Source organism: Danio rerio, chromosome 14, assembly GCF_049306965.1.
Source record: "Danio rerio strain Tuebingen ecotype United States chromosome 14, GRCz12tu, whole genome shotgun sequence".
In the NCBI taxonomy this organism is placed as follows: Eukaryota; Metazoa; Chordata; class Actinopteri; order Cypriniformes; family Danionidae; genus Danio; species Danio rerio.
The window spans coordinates 4,537,501-4,553,426 of NC_133189.1; the positions used below are offsets into that span (position 1 = coordinate 4,537,501).

General features: G+C 38.6%; 1 protein-coding gene across 2 annotated transcripts in view; it reads right to left on the minus strand.

Annotated features, from left to right (window-relative positions):
- Positions 1 to 1,895: 1,895 nt before the first annotated feature.
- The window catches only part of enpp6 (ectonucleotide pyrophosphatase/phosphodiesterase 6), a 28,405-nt gene continuing 14,374 nt past the window's right edge, over positions 1,896 to 15,926 (minus strand). Inside the window, exons 2-8 of one of the 2 annotated variants that reach the window (XR_012389619.1) lie at positions 15,152 to 15,331; positions 11,757 to 11,868; positions 11,268 to 11,409; positions 11,007 to 11,186; positions 6,372 to 6,509; positions 4,924 to 5,503; positions 1,896 to 2,736 (exon numbers count right to left, since the gene is read on the minus strand). Coding sequence is in view for 1 of the 2 variants with exons in the window: in NM_001013527.2 (NP_001013545.2) it covers positions 2,451 to 2,656; positions 5,380 to 5,503; positions 6,372 to 6,509; positions 11,007 to 11,186; positions 11,268 to 11,409; positions 11,757 to 11,868; positions 15,152 to 15,331 (1,082 nt within the window). In the remaining variant the exon portion in view is untranslated. The remainder of the gene's footprint in view (positions 2,737 to 4,923; positions 5,504 to 6,371; positions 6,510 to 11,006; positions 11,187 to 11,267; positions 11,410 to 11,756; positions 11,869 to 15,151; positions 15,332 to 15,926) is intronic. The other variant, NM_001013527.2, reaches the window with a different exon arrangement.

Consider the following 15,926-nt stretch of genomic DNA (forward strand, 5'->3'; position numbering starts at 1 on the left):
GCTTAGATTTAAAAAAGTAATAAAAAGTGAAATAATACAAATGATAATGTATATTCAGTGATAAAAAGTATAATAAGAACCAGGGATTCGAGGTTCGAGCCCGGGCTGGGTCAGTTGAAATTTCTGTGTGGAGTTTGCATGTTCTCCCCGTGTTGGCGTGAATTTCCTCCGGGTGCTCCGGTTTCCCCCACAGTCCAAGACATGCAGTTTAGTTGAATTGGGTAAGCTAAAATTGTTTGAAGTGTATAAGTGTGACTGAGTGTGTATGGGTGTTTCCCAGTGATGGGTTGCAGCTGGAACATATGCTGGATATATTGGCAGTTCACACCGGTGTGGAGACCCCTGAATAATAAAGGGACTAAGCCGAAGGAAAATAAATAATTAAATAATAAGAACCTAAAATAGTGATGTCTACTTATACAACAAGGTCACCAATAACAACAAATTCCTGAGGTACGTTCGGCAAGTGCTGTGTTTACGAAATAATTGTACAAATCACACACATAACAGATTACCGTAGCCTATTACACCATAATGTAGGACTACATGTGTACAGCAACCAGTTTGAGTCTGAATGATAAACAATACATATTCATTGTGTTTTTGCTCCACCTAGTGTTCATCGTGAACGTTTTTATCAGGTCAACTGAAAAGAGTCTGACTTTCAAGCCATTGCACAAAATCATATTTCTAGTAATAACCCCGTCATAATAACAATAATAAGTTAACTAGTTACATCCAACTCAAAATCTCTAAGCATTTAGACAGTGAACTCGTTAATAACATATTATTTTTTGTAATTTAAGATGATCAGTCAGACCAGCAGGTGGCGGGAGCTCATTAATTTGACGAAATCAAACGCTTCAAATTAATATACATGAAGTGCATTCCATAATTATCAAATACTCTATGATATACTCGTTATCTGATTCCGTAATAAATGGAAAATGTAGTTTCAAAATAACAAAAACGTCTTGTAGTCTTGAAGAAGTACTCAAAAGAAAACCCTTTTTATTCAGAAAGAAGTTAGTACAAACTCTGTACTAGACAAAAAAATCTATGGTTATATAAATTCAACAAATAATAATTATTTAAAATATTATAATACATTCAAAACAGTACAGATCCTGACAGAAAATAGGAAACGCATCATCACCTAAATTATAGGTTCTATCTGACGTTCATTGTTTTTGTGAAACAATAGCCGTAAAATAAATAATATGTTTTTCCTTATATTTATTGCTTTAATTAAACATAGTTCTATATAATTCTCCATAATCCTAATATAATAACAGAATGTCTTTTTTTAGACTTATAAAGTTTTTTCTAAAAATCTCAATTTATAACCTTAAAAGGATTGTAATATTTAACATCTCAATATCGTAATACTGCTCATGACGCAGACAGAACCGTATAATTCTAAGGTGATGACATTAGTCAAGTTATTTTACATAATAATACATGATCAGAAAAAAATAATAAATTCACCCTTACTGTTTTTGTTCAAGATTGACAGGATCAACCCAGGCTCATTCTAAAAATGTACCCCTACATACATTTCTGGAGAGCGTCAATTTTGTCCCAGGAGTTTTTGTGAATCCACCAGAGGGCGCTTTTTTTTTGAGATCTCAAATTTCTTTCGCGTGTGCCATGCATAAATCCACCAGAGGCCACTGTCGACTGACTGAATGACCAACCCTCCTCTTAACCCAACCGATAGTGTTTTCAAAAGCACCAATTGACCAGCGCCCACCAACTTCCCTAAACCCAACCAACAGTTTTTAAAGTAATGCAGAAAAAAAAGGCCTCGCTTGATTTTTACCAGGTTTTCAGATTTTACTACATCCTTATCCTGTAATTTACTTGTTTATTTTATTTTTTTGCTTCTGTTTTAGTCTTACCTGCTTTCTACAACCATTCTTCACCGGACACCCAATCATCGTGGTCAACTCACTGCATTTCAAGTCCGCCGACGTGCAAGGCGAGCTACTGGATAAACTGGTAACGGGGAAAAGCCGTCCATTCAGAGGTAAGTGGTCAGCTGCTAGCGTGAAAAGGAATGACGTCATACCGCCCCCTAGCATTCGTTTTAAAGACTAAATGCTGCCATACGTACCTCTGGCTACATAAGTCGCGATCTCCAAAAATGTATATAGGGATACATTTTCAGAATAAGCCTATGTTGGACAGGCTACATTAATTATTCACGAGACGACAGAAAACATTTGGAGAACACAGAGATCACCTTACTAAAATATAAATCTCAAAGGTCATCCCATTTCAGAGAAAGAAAATGTGCAAAAGGGCCAATCGTTTCTTCAACTCCATCAGCACCGGGTGATATGTACAGCTCCAAAAATAGAGGCAGCGCAGCAAATTAAAAAAGCTGATACCAATGTTTTTCCTGGGGTTTATCAGGTGTGTTGATTACTGGTGAACCTGGATGAATGTTAGCAGACGCCGGTGAGCGCGAGGAGCAGCAGGAAACAGCAGGAGATCAGTGAAGCTCCGGCCGTAGCAGCAGAGCTCCTCATCATACACTCCACACGGGACCACGAGCCATTGTTCGGGAGAGGATTCATCCCCAGCGTCTTACACAGGACATTATACACATCGACTGTTCGGATGGGACCCGCACGGTAGTTGCTCTTGAAGTCTGAACAAAAAAATACAACATTTAACTGATAATGAGTTTATAGACTATTGAACTGTTTGTAAACACTATGATTCATTTCCCTTGCCGGTTTTGTCCCTCGCTTTGTTTGTTTGTTTTATTGTTTATTCCTGTCTGCTGACTGCCTTCTGACCACTCGCCTGTTATTTTGACTACGAGTCTGGATTTCAAACAGCTATAAATTTCCATTTTTTTTCTTTTGTTGTTTAAAATGTCATGTGAACGGCCTGTTCACATGACATTTTAAACAACAAAAGAATTTTTTTTTTAAATTTATAGCTGTTTTGTTTGTTCGTTTACACAACAACAGTGTTTTGGGGACTGAAAAATAGTAACAAAATGGATATTTTCAAAAACATTAAAGTTGTTGACAACGGAGGTGCGGATTTAAACACAGGTTTACAAAACAGAATAGTCAGGCAAGCAATGGTCAACACAGGGGCAAACAGATGTATGCAGGAAATCCAGACTCGTAGTCAAAATAACAGGCGAGTGGTCAGAAGGCAGTCAGCAGACAGGAATAAACAATAAAACAAACAAACAAAGCGAGGGTCAAATCCGGCAAGGGAAATGAATCATAGTGTTTACAAACAGTATCACAAGACTCAGCCATGAAGTCCATAATGATCCTCTGGCTGTGAGTGTGTGCAATCAACGGAATCTAGAACAGGTGTGTGTGAGCGGTGCATGACTGGAACTTGTAGTCCATGTAATGGCAGATTTGTAGTTCTAAGCGATCTACATGTTCATCAGCGATTTGCAGCCGCTAGATTGCTGGTGATCATAACAACATTTTTTTGGCAACAAAAAAACACTTTTTATGCGTTTTGTTTACACAACAGTGTTTTGGGGACTGAAAATGAGTTATAAAGTTGACGTTTTTGAAGTTGTTCTTGGAGTCTGGGCAGAAAAATAAAAGATTTAAATGATGATGGGCTAACAGACTATGGGGCCATTCACATGGCAGCCATTTTAGATTATAAAATGTATTTATTTATTTATTTTTTGTTTGTTTCGACAACAACTGCTTTTTGGGGACTGAATCACGTTACAAAATGGATGTTTTTAAAAACAAGTCATTCTAGAAATCTGGACAGAAAAATAAAACATCTGACAGACTATGGGGTTGTTCACATGACAACATTTTGATAACAAAACGACAACAAACAAAAAGAGAAACTTTTATGTATTTTGTTTGTTTGTTTACAGCATTTTGAGGACTTAAAACGGGTGACAAATGACATTTTTAAAAACATAAAAACAGTGTTTTGGAAACTAAAAATGGCTTACAAAGTTGTCGTTTTTGAAAGGTTTTTAAAGTCTCTATATACATATATATATATATATATATATATATATATATATATATATATATATATATATATATATATATATATATATATATATATATATATATAAATGATGATGAGTTAAAAGACTATGGAGCCGTTTACAGGAACGTTTTTATGTTTTTGTTTGTTCGTTTACACAACAGCAGTGTTTTTAAAAAAAAAGCTTAAAAAAGGCTTACAAAATGGATGTTTTTGTTTTTGAAAAACAAAACATTTTAAAGACTATGGGTGTTATGATCACCAGCGATCTAGCGACTGCAGATCGCTGATAAGCATGTAGATCGCTTAGAACAACAAATCCACCATTACATGGACTACGAGTTCCAGTCATGCACCGCTCACATGCACCTGTTCCTGACTCCGCTGATTGCACACACTCACAGCCAGAGGATCAATATGGACTGATTACAAGGACTATATAAAAAGCACACACGCACACTTCATGGCTGAGTCTTCCGTAATGTGATTTGGACACTGACAACAGAGGTGCAGATCCAAACACAGGTTTACAAAACAGAATAGTCAGGTAAGCAATGGTCAACACAGGGGCAAACAGATGTATACAGGCAATCCAGATTTGTAGTCAAAATAACAGGCGAGTGGTCAGAAGGCAATCAGAAGACAGGGATAAACAAACAAACAAAGTAATGGTTAAAACTGACAAGGGAAACACATCGTAATATTCACAAACAGTTTCACAAGACTCAGCCATGAAGTGTGCGTGTGTGCTGTGTATATAGTCCTTGTAATCAGTCCATAGTGATCCTCTGGCTGTGAGTGTGTGCAATCAGCAGAATCTGGAACAGGTGTGTGTGAGCGATGCATGACTGGAACGGGAAGCGGATGCCCTTCCAGCTGCAACCCATCACTGGGAAACACCCATATACACTCATTTACACACATACACTTCGGACTATTTTAGCTTACCCAATTCACCTATAGCACGTCTTTGAACTTATGAGGGAAACCGGAGCTTGCTGTGAGGTGACAGCGCTACCCATGCGCCACCGCACCGCATGGTTTTGGTTACATAGCTAAAATTTTGTGTTATTTTATACTAATGTGGGTGATGTGCTTCAGTTTGAGCTTCAAATAAATTCTTCAGAAACCTGCAAGTGACATCACGGAACTTCTTCCATAGCTTTATACAGTCTATGAATTATAAAGTAGTTAATTAAAACACTAGTCACAAGCATTTGAACAGTACAGAACATTAAGTTTCAAATAACGATCAAAAATCAGCATGCAAGAATACTTTCAGTAGGATAATGTGATACTGAAGACCCAAGCACCCAATGATGCCATCATACAAATAGGATTAAGTTTCATCATTTATCATTAAATAAAGTTTACCTGGTCCCTGTGCCAGAAAAAATCCCCTCATGTCCACAAACTCATTATCATAGCCGTGCCAGCCGTGTTGCCAGCCCTCAGCTGCTTCTGTGCCGTTGTTCCAGAAGGGCAGTTTGGCTTTATTCTGTCAAGACAGAAAGATGTGCAGCAGTTAGCATCTTTTACCCTTTATTCAGTCAAGGGATCTGGATAGGCGTTTAATGTAATCTAATGACGCAGGACTGAGATAATCTATGTTTTATCAGGCAAGCACACAGGACCAAAAGTGTTGATTTGGGGCAAAATAGAGCTTAATATGCAAGACTGAATCATGATTGAAGCCATTCTTGTCAGCGGTCTACAAAACAACAAATTAAAAAGGACCTATTATGCAAAAATCACTTTTATTAGGGGTTTAAACACAATTGTGTGGCAGCAGTCTTTGAATATAACCAACTAATAATGGTAAAAATGTATTAACTTTATTCTTTATAACCACACTTGATTAAAACAGTCCGCAGAAACACTTTGATTGACATTCTCCGGCTGTACGTGTCATCAGAGGAGAAAAGCCCTGCCCACTAGTGACGATCTCTCCCTTATTAGCATAGGAAAGTTAGTTTTGTGTTTGAATCTGCCACTATGCTGACACACAGGCATCTGTAGCTCCGCCCGCTTTTAAAAAGAGCACAATCTCATTTGAATTTAAAGCAACAGTAACCAATATTCGACTCAAAGCCTGAAAGGAGCAGTTTCAAAGAGTTATTAAACATTATTTGAGTTGTATTTTAAGCTGAAACTTCACATACACACTCTAGGGACATCCAAGACTTAATTTACATCTTTAACTCACTGCTGAGATAGTGGATGGTACACTAAAAGTTTGAATAGCACAGATAAGGACAAGTTGACTTAAATGAAGGCAGCAATATCTGCAGTACATCTAGATTTGGTTGGACTGACCTTAATCATAAAACACTGCCATAAACACTCCTGAGAGCAAACTTACTAACCTCTGTGATAAACCATCCAGGCTCTGCGACTAGCGTTAGCGTCGAGACGAACTGCCCATTCTTGTAGTGAAAACGGTCTGGGATGTCGTGTTTCTTATAAACGTTCATGTTGTCCGCTGTGCTCAGGTTCTGATAAATCTAAATGAACACAAACATGTGCACATAGTCAGGTTATGGCACTGCAAAATGTATTGTTCCTGTCTATTATGTTATATTATATATGCACAGTTAAACACAATGAAATAATATGACCATTAGAGACTTGATTAACATGAATTAACATTCTTCTAACAAGTTCCTAGCATAAATTAGCATGTTGCTAACATCAGTGAACACTGCTGTCATGTTAACTAAAGATTTTAGCATCTTGTTAGCATGTTTTACATAAAAACATGGTACTTGTTAACATAAATTAACGTTGCTAGCATGTTTCTAGCAGATATGGTAAATGGCAGGTTACAAGCTCTGTTCAGCATGTTTTTAACATTTTAAAGTGTTAAACATTATGAATTAAAAAGGTTCTAGTGTGTTTTAGCATCTTGCTGTCATGTTTTTAACACTGTCATATCACATTTAGCATGTTTTTAGCATTTTATTCATGTTGTGAAGGGGCGACGCGGTGGCACAGTGGGTAGCACGTTCGCCTCACAGCCAAGAAGGTCGCTGATTCAAGCCTCGGCTGGGTCAGTTGGCATTTCTGTGTGGAGTTTGCATGTTCTCCCCGTGTTCATGTGGGTTTCCTCCGGGTTCTCCGGTTTCCCCCACAGTCCAAAGACCAAAATATGGTCCAAATTGACCATAGTGTATAAGTGTGTGAATGAGTGTGTGTGTTTCCCAGTGATGGGTTTCAAGGGCATCCGCTGCGTGAAGCATATGCTGGATAAGTTGCCGGTTCGTTCCCTGTGGTGACCCCAGATTAATAAAGGGACTAAGCCGAAAAGAAAATGAATGAATATTTATGTTGGGAATTAAGCATGTTATGGTGTGTTTAGCATCTTGGTGGTGCTAAGCATGTTATTAACTGTCATGAATTAGACGCTGCTAGTGTTTTTAGCATCTCCCTGGATGTGTTAACACTATGCTATCATGGATAAACCACTTTACTAGCAGTTTTCTACCATGGTTACACATTCCCTGCTGAAAAATCCAGCTTAAACCAGCCTAGGCTGATTGGCTGGTTTAAGCTGGTCGACCAGCCTGGTTTTAGAGGGGTTTTGGCCATTTCCAGGCTGGTTTCCAGCCATTTCCAGCCTGGTCGTAGCTGGTCAGGCTGGAAAATTACCAGTCAAATCCAGCTAAAACCAGCTTGACCAGCCTGGTTTAAGCTGGATATAGCTGGTTTTGGCTGGACTCCCAGCTTGGCTAGGCTGGTCAAGCTGGTTTTAGCTGGTCATCTCCCAGCCTGACCAGCTAGGACCAGGCTGGATATGGCTGGAAACCAGCCTGGAAGTGGCCAAAACCCCTCTAAAACCAGCCTGGTTGACCAGCTAAAACCAGCCAACCAGCCTAGGCTGGTTTAAGCCGGATTTTTCAACAGGGTTGTCAAAATGAATTAACATTGATAGCATGCTTGAGGGTTCTAGCACATTGCTAACATAATTAACATTATGCTAACATTAAGTGCAATTTTGCTAGCTTGTTTTAACACTGTGACAGGTTTAGCATTTTGCTAAAGATCTTTAGAACACAACTAGCATGACTGACCCAGCAACAAACGCCAACTGACCCAGCCGAGGCTTGAACCAGGGACCTTCTCATTATGTTTGTGTTTTTTAGCAGTCCAGTAAATCAATGATTTAAGCATGAAAATATCAGCAGAGTTAAAGTTTAAATCTGAAGGTCAAAGTACACAGTCACCTATTTAACATTAATGAATTCTTACACCAAGCGTGTTTTTTGACCTTAAGACTGGAGATCTGCCTTTTACCGCACATGACTGCGTTTTAAATGGAGTTGCACACCCAGTTTGGAAAACTTCCATTCAAAAGAACTGAAACAAATCACTTCAAATACCAAGACTGCACTAAAAATCATCCTGTTGTAGTCTGTTCATGAATGAAAGACAAGTTTAGTTTATTTGCTTTATTTTTAAAGCAGGAAAATACAGCAAAGTTGAGATGAGGATCTCTAGTTTGCCAACAAATACGTGAGATAATTATTGAAATGTTTAAAAAAACAATGTTCCTCGTAGAAAGATATTGTAGGCAGACATTTGGACAACATAGGCTCATTCTGAAAACGTAGCCCTATGTACGTTTCTGGAGATCGCAAATTATATAGCCAGAGTTATGTATGGCTGCATTTAATTTTTTTAATAAACGCTACAGAGCGGTATGACGCCGTTCCTATTCGCGCTTACCAGCTGACTGCGTACCTCCGTGTGGACTGCTTTCCCACTGTTACCAGTTTGTCCAGTTAGCTCGTCATGTACGTTGGTGGACTTAAGATGCAGAGAGGAGTTGACTGTGACGATAGGTTTCGAGTCTGGCAAATAACAGTTCCAGAAAGCGGGTAAGACAAAAACAGAATCCAAAAAATAAAATAAACAAGTAAATAACAGGGTGAGAATGTGGAAAAATCTAAAAACGTGGTACAAATCAGTCGAGGGATTTCCTTTTTCTGGACTGCTTTTTAAAACTGTCGGTTGGGTTTAGACAAGGAGAAGGGTGGGTCAGTTGATCGGTCAGTCAGTCAGTCGACAGCGGCCTCTGGTGGATTTAAGCGAGAACAGCGGACTTGAATTGCACTCGCAAAAGAGATCTCAAAAAGCGTATACATTGGCCTTTGGTGGATTTGCGAAAACAAAAACTGCAAAAAAACGTAGCTCGTGGGTCAGTGTATGTTTTGGTCATTGGATTTTTATTTTAGAAACGGATATTGAAAAACCAAAAACAAGAAAACAAAATCTAGTTTCGGAATATAAAAAACAAGCATTTATTCGTTTTTATTTTTTTTGGTGATTTTATTTTTTGTATTCAAAATAAATAAAAAATTTAAATCAAATCATTTTTGAATTTTGCTTTTTTTTCAAATCTTTTTTTTTTGTTTTTTTTTTTTGCTTTTTTTCACCATGAAAAAGAAAAACACCTCATATTTCAATATTCAATATTAAAACGAAAAAAAAGTCAAATTTTTCTTTTTTCAATATATGTTTCTAAAATGAAAATCCAACAAAAATCCCTCGCGGGACATATTTGGCGGTCTCCAGAAATGTATATAGAGGTAAGTTTTCAGAACGAGCCTGGGTTGCATTTGGATGTTTCACCTTTAACAGTGCATTACATAATTAAAAGATTCAAGAAACCTGAAGGAATTTCAGCGTGTAAAGGGCAATGGGGGCAAGCCTCAGTTAAACAACCGTGATCTCCGATCCCTCAGCAAGAATCCTCATTCATCCACAAACAATTTCACCACATGGGCTCAGAATTACTTTGGCAAACCTTTGTCAAGTACCACAATACGCAGTTACATCCACAAATGCCAGTTAAAACTGTACTGTGCCCAAAGGAAGCCCTATGTTAACAGTGTCCAGAAGTGCCGTTGACTTCTCTGAGCTCAGAGGCATCTGGGATGGACCATCACACGGTGGAAATGTGAACTGTGGTCAGATCAATCAATAATTCAGGTATTTTTGGGGGAGAGATTTTACATGACTTTTGAAGAGCAAAGTGCAACAACAAAGGCCCCGTACTGTTGCCCAGCTTAAGACTTGTTTGCAGGAAGAATGGGACACTTCTGAAAAGAAATGACACATTACAACATGGTAAATACTTCACTGTTCCAACTTTTGTTTAAATGTGTTGCAAGAACCAAAATTATATTTTGTTTTTCTATAAAAATCATGAGAAACACATTAAATAATGTTTGTTGCATTGTCTGCAATTAAAAAGTAAATTTCAAGAGTTCGCCCTTAGCTGATGATTGATTATAAAGCTTGTTTGGCATGCTGTCCCAGGAGAGAGCCCTGAACTCGTGAGATCCTCGAGCCCGGGGCTCCCCCCAATGCAGGGCGAGAGGGAAGTCCGAGTTCAGGTAGGTCTTGAGTACTCCCCTGCTTGATAATGTTGGAAGTAGAATAAAATGCTATGAAGTGTCTATGCTGTCAATTTAGATTTGTCAATTTACTTATGTTACATGTTTTTGGTCTGTGGGAGGAAACCGGAGAGCCCGGTGAAAACCCATGCAAACACGAGGAGAACATGCGAACTCCGCACAGAAACGCCGACCTAGCCAGGTAGAGTCCGAGCCGGTGGCATTCTTGCTGTGGTGCTAACCACTAGGCCCTGACAAGGAAATGGGAGGAGTAGGGGTGGAAGGGGGGATTCTTCAAGACGAAGATGGTTGAGGTAAGATACTCTGGTTATTTATAGTGGTCTGATTGGTGAATCAGCATTAGCTAATGTGGACCAGGTGCTATCAATCATAAGCGCGTGCTCCTCTCGAAGTTAGTTTATAAATAAACTTCACTTAGTAATAGCTACTTTCTTTTTTTGTTCGCGTTTTTCATACTGTCCCAACTTTTTCTGATTTGGGACTGTAATAACATCATGGGGTATAGGAAAACCATAGATGCAAACAGGTAGTCTATGGAGATGTCTTAGAAAACGGTGCTGTAAACAGGATGGCTGAGCTCACCTCCTCAAACTTGTCCTGTTTGGGCCACAGACTGACCACGGGCCCTCTGTCCATCATTTTAATGATGTGGGACATGTCGATGTAGTTGTCCAGTTCAATGATCTTCTCCATCCACTTCAGCTGCGTCATGCCATGATCAGAAAACAGCACCACGTTTATAGTATCCCTCATATTCTTCTCCTGACAGAAAAAAACAACATCATGTAAAGCAGCAGAGCAGACAAGAGATATTGTTTTTTTTTTTTACTTGTGTAAAAATACCCTGATTTTCTGGTTGAGAATCTGGAAAGCCTGATCCAGGGAGCGAATGGCGCGCTGTATTTCCGGAGAGCGAGGCCCAAAGTGATGCCCTTCCACATCAATCTTCTCATAATAAATGCCAGCCATGTCTGCTTTACTGCTCCTGGTTAAAACACACACCACTGTCAAAAGTACAGTTAATTAAAATGTTGTTAATATTTAAGTGACACAGTTAACCTGCTGACTCACACTTAAACATTTTGACAGATGCTTTTAACCAAGGCTATTTTCATTGAGAGGAGCCTACACATTTCATCAGTTGTGGCTTTCCCCAGGAGTTGTGCTGACAAATTACTTTCTACATTCTCAATATCTTAATAACATACTCCTCTTTCCTCTTAACTGTCAACACCTATGTTGTGTGAGCTCTTGGCTAATTAACAAGCCAGGCTCTATTCTGCCAGAACAGCAAGTTCCTCTGAGTATTTCTGAGGAGGCCTGTGGTCTTACTTTAGCGCATTGAGAGCGTTCTCCATTGAGTCCGTCAGGTTTTTCTCTGAAGGATTGTACACATATTCCTCACAGAACGTAGGTCTGACTCCGAGAATGGTCACTTCGCAACCTGAGCACACAGTGACACAGTTTAGAGCACTTCAATGCATTTGAGAGAGATCAACACGGATTTGGAGAGCCTGAATAGATCATTTCACAACACACACCTATTTTGATGTAAATTAGAAGCCGTTGAGCAGAAAGGCAATGATTAAGTGAGTCTGGCAAGTCTTGGTTTGCCAGAGTATGCATAATAAATACTTTACAGCTCATTTGTGATCAAAAGATTGGTCTGTTTCATTTTAGGACACATTACATCGATCAATAAAGACATTAGCAATGTTGCAAATCATGTTCCTTTGAATTTCCTATCCATAAAATAATCTGGAATAGAATGTAAATACATAATAAATAAATATAAAGGCAAATAGCTCATCATGATTTTGCCAAGTACGATGCGATCCTGGATCATTGGCGTAGCGCAAAATGCGGAGTCCCCCCTGCAGGGATCGCTGACGGGGCCTCCTGATGAAGGTGGTGGTGGGGGGGATACGTCATACGTCAATTTGCATATCACTGACGTCATCACGTTCTACCGTTTCTGTTTGTTTAACAGCCTATGGTTAATAAAGGGGTATTTATAATTGCACTTTATATAAGCATGTTTATTTAACTAAATTTATTGCTGTTTGAATACAGTATGTCATTATAGATGTGTAGTGAATGTGCAGTAATCTCTTATATGTAATAAACTCAGACAAGTTCAGAAACTGTCACTAAAATATCGGTGATTGTGAACAAGAAAAGAATAAACGGTCCAATTAAATCTAGTGACAAAGTCGCTAAGTGGGCAACATTGGCGGCAAGCGATTAGAATGAAGTAGTCCACCGCTTGAGAGGTGTTCAGAGAACACAGACCTGTGAACTTTTCTTTCCGACCACAGTTGTTCCCAAGAGTTTGATTATTGCGGTTGCCAGATTTTCAATTACTGAAAATCGCGACGACGTGGGGCCCCCTAATCACGCGGGCCCCCCTGCGGTGCGTGCCCTGCGGGCACATCCGCTACGCCACTGTCCTGGATTAACATCTATGTTGATCCTGGAACATCAATTTAGTTGGAAAATGTAATCCATACCTATTCCCTACCCATAAACCCAACCATAACTGTCAATTATTCCCTAAATAAGATGGAAACAATAGTTGGATAACTATCCGCTTGTTAAGTGTGACGTCACGGGAAGCGGCTTCCGGGTCCAAGCGCTCTATTCAACTGAATGGGGAGACTCATGAAATGGTAATTATAAAACGTTTACAAAGCGATTTAATGCTTTCGAAAATCACGATCGCAGTATATATATGCCCATGCCCAATATCTGATGGCTAGAAAGTGATGAATTTTTTTATAAATTGTTAGGTTTTTGGTATTTGTTATGCAGCAAGCCCAGAGATTGTTGTGTACACTATGATTTTATATAAAATTAACTTTAATATGTGATAGCCCTGCTGAAAAATCCAGCTCAAACCAGCCTAGGCTGGTTGGCCGGTTTTAGCTGGTTGACCAGCCTGGTTTTAGAGGGGTTTTGGCCATTTCCAGGCTGGTTTCCAGCTATTTCCAGCCTGGTCTTAGCTAGTTAGGCTGGAAAATGACCAGCCAAATCCAGCTAAAACCAGCTTGACCAGCCTGGTTTATGCTGGACATAGCTGGTTTTGGCTGGACTCCCAGCTTGGCTAGGCTGGTCAAGCTGGTTTAAGCTAGTCACCTTCCAGCCTGACCAGCTAATACCAGGCTGGAAATGGCTGGAAACCAGCCTAGAAGTGGCCAAAACCCCTCTAAAACCAGCCTGGTCGACCAGTTAAAACCAGCCAACCAGCCTAAGCTGGTCTAAGCTGGATTTTTCAGCAGGGAGGAATAAAACGTGATCATAAACGAATGATTTCTCCTCTCAAATAAATGGCGGCTTGGACCTTAAAACAGTATACATACGTCACAAACACATCACCACTTAACAAGCGGATTGAATATTCCTTAAATCTGATTGGCTGATTGGAAAGTTGTTCCAGGATCATACCTGTCAACCCTCCCGTTTTTCCCGTGATTCTCCCGTATTTTACTGTTCTATCCCGCCATCATCCCGTAAAGGTATTTTCCTGTATTTCTTTCGTATTTTCAGTCTTTCTCTGAACAGCCGAGCCTCCCTATACGCAACCCATACCGCCGAACCACCAGGGGTCGCCCTTGCTCTAAAACGTGAGTCTTCTGTGCTTTCGATTTGTTTAGGAATGAAAACACTGATATGTATATATTAAAAACGGCGCGATTCCATTTCCTTTTGATTACAGGTGCCGTCGCCCATCCTATACAATCCTCAAAACAGTCATATAATCGTGCATGACTGTCAGCTGACGTGCTCCATAGTGATAAACAGATGCAGTTTCCCAAACGGATTCTGTACACGGGTTTTGAAGCGGAAAGTCTTTCTTCAGGGTGTGTATTTAAACAGACATATACACATAGCTAATAATAATATCTAAAGATGTCGATCTAGGTGTTTTTTTTTCCCAAACACAACTAATTTCGTCTTAAATGAGCATAAAAAGCAGTCGAATACTTTCATTATAACGTTACTTAGATGTGTGCATTTTTAAAGTGACACCTCTTATTTAATGTAATAAAAAATCTTAATAAATGAGAGATTTATTTGTTGCTCTTTAATCAGAATGTGTAAGTTATACAGTGGAGAAGCGGCTAATGAGATTGATAGCTGGATTCTATTTCATTATAATAGCTATAGTAAGCTGAACTGTTGGCTAATGTATTTGCTGCTAATGTATATATTTATTTTTCTTTTGTCAATAATAATAATTACTGACCATTTAACTGTTTATTTACAATGAATCCCTTATTATGGTGGGCATATCCCTTATTTTCACATCCCAATGATGACAGGTATGTCCAGGATCAACACAGAAGTAAATCAAGGAACATGTCCTACTTGGTGAAATCAGGTTGGTGACTCAAAGAGCTAAAATCAGATATTAGACTTGACAACGCCAACAAGAACGCACACTCCTAAACATAAAGGATTTACAGTGTAGAAATCTTGCTGCCTTATTTTTGCCTTATTCTTTAAAGTGTATGTGTAAGCATTTATAACACTTTCAGATCTAACTGTAATTTGATTTCAAGTACTGAATGTACAGTAACCGTAATAAAATATAGTAAATTTGTATTTCTCACAATGAGTGTATACAGATTTTTGTTAAATAGGGCAAAACACTTTATGAAAGGCCGTGTGGATGTACTGTAGACTTGATTTGTGCTTTAATCATGACTAGTTAGATGTGCGCCAACCTGGCCAGTAGTACATATAGACTTTTTTCCCTAGTTTCTGCATGGTGACCCACAGCGGCTCTGATCCATCCCACCACATGGGCAGACGGCTGTCCGGATTGGTTCCGATCAGGAATTCCTTCTGGGTGTCTGTGTCCCACATGTAATTCCCAGTCATTTGGTGCACCTCGCAGTGGCGTCCTGGAACGTGAGGAAGAGTGCAAAATAACTTCATAAATATAAATTATAAAAAATGTACAAATAATATATATATATAATCATCTTGTTTTTCTTCTTTGCACTACACGTCAACTCGTAACATTAACTCCTTGTTCATATATATATATATATATATATATATATATATATATATATATATATATATATATATATATATCGAGATCGCAATCTTTTAACGATTAATTATGCAGCTCTAATATATATATATATTAGAGCTATATATAATATATATATTATAGAGCTATAATATAATATATATATATATATATATATATATATATATATATATATATATATATATATATATATATATATATATTATAACAGGTAATACAGTTGTAAATAATATTCAGTTTGTGGCACAGAGTGATCGTTTGGGAGCCGCGCGCGAAGTATGAACAAACACTTAGCAGTCAAAATGAAACCAAAAGTGTTCACTTCATTTAAATGATCATATCGCATTATGATTACGGCAAGCATTTGAAATGTTTTTTCTTTCATAGTCAACCCACAGTTGTGCATGAAAATAAATGTTCACAATGTCAGTACAACTACT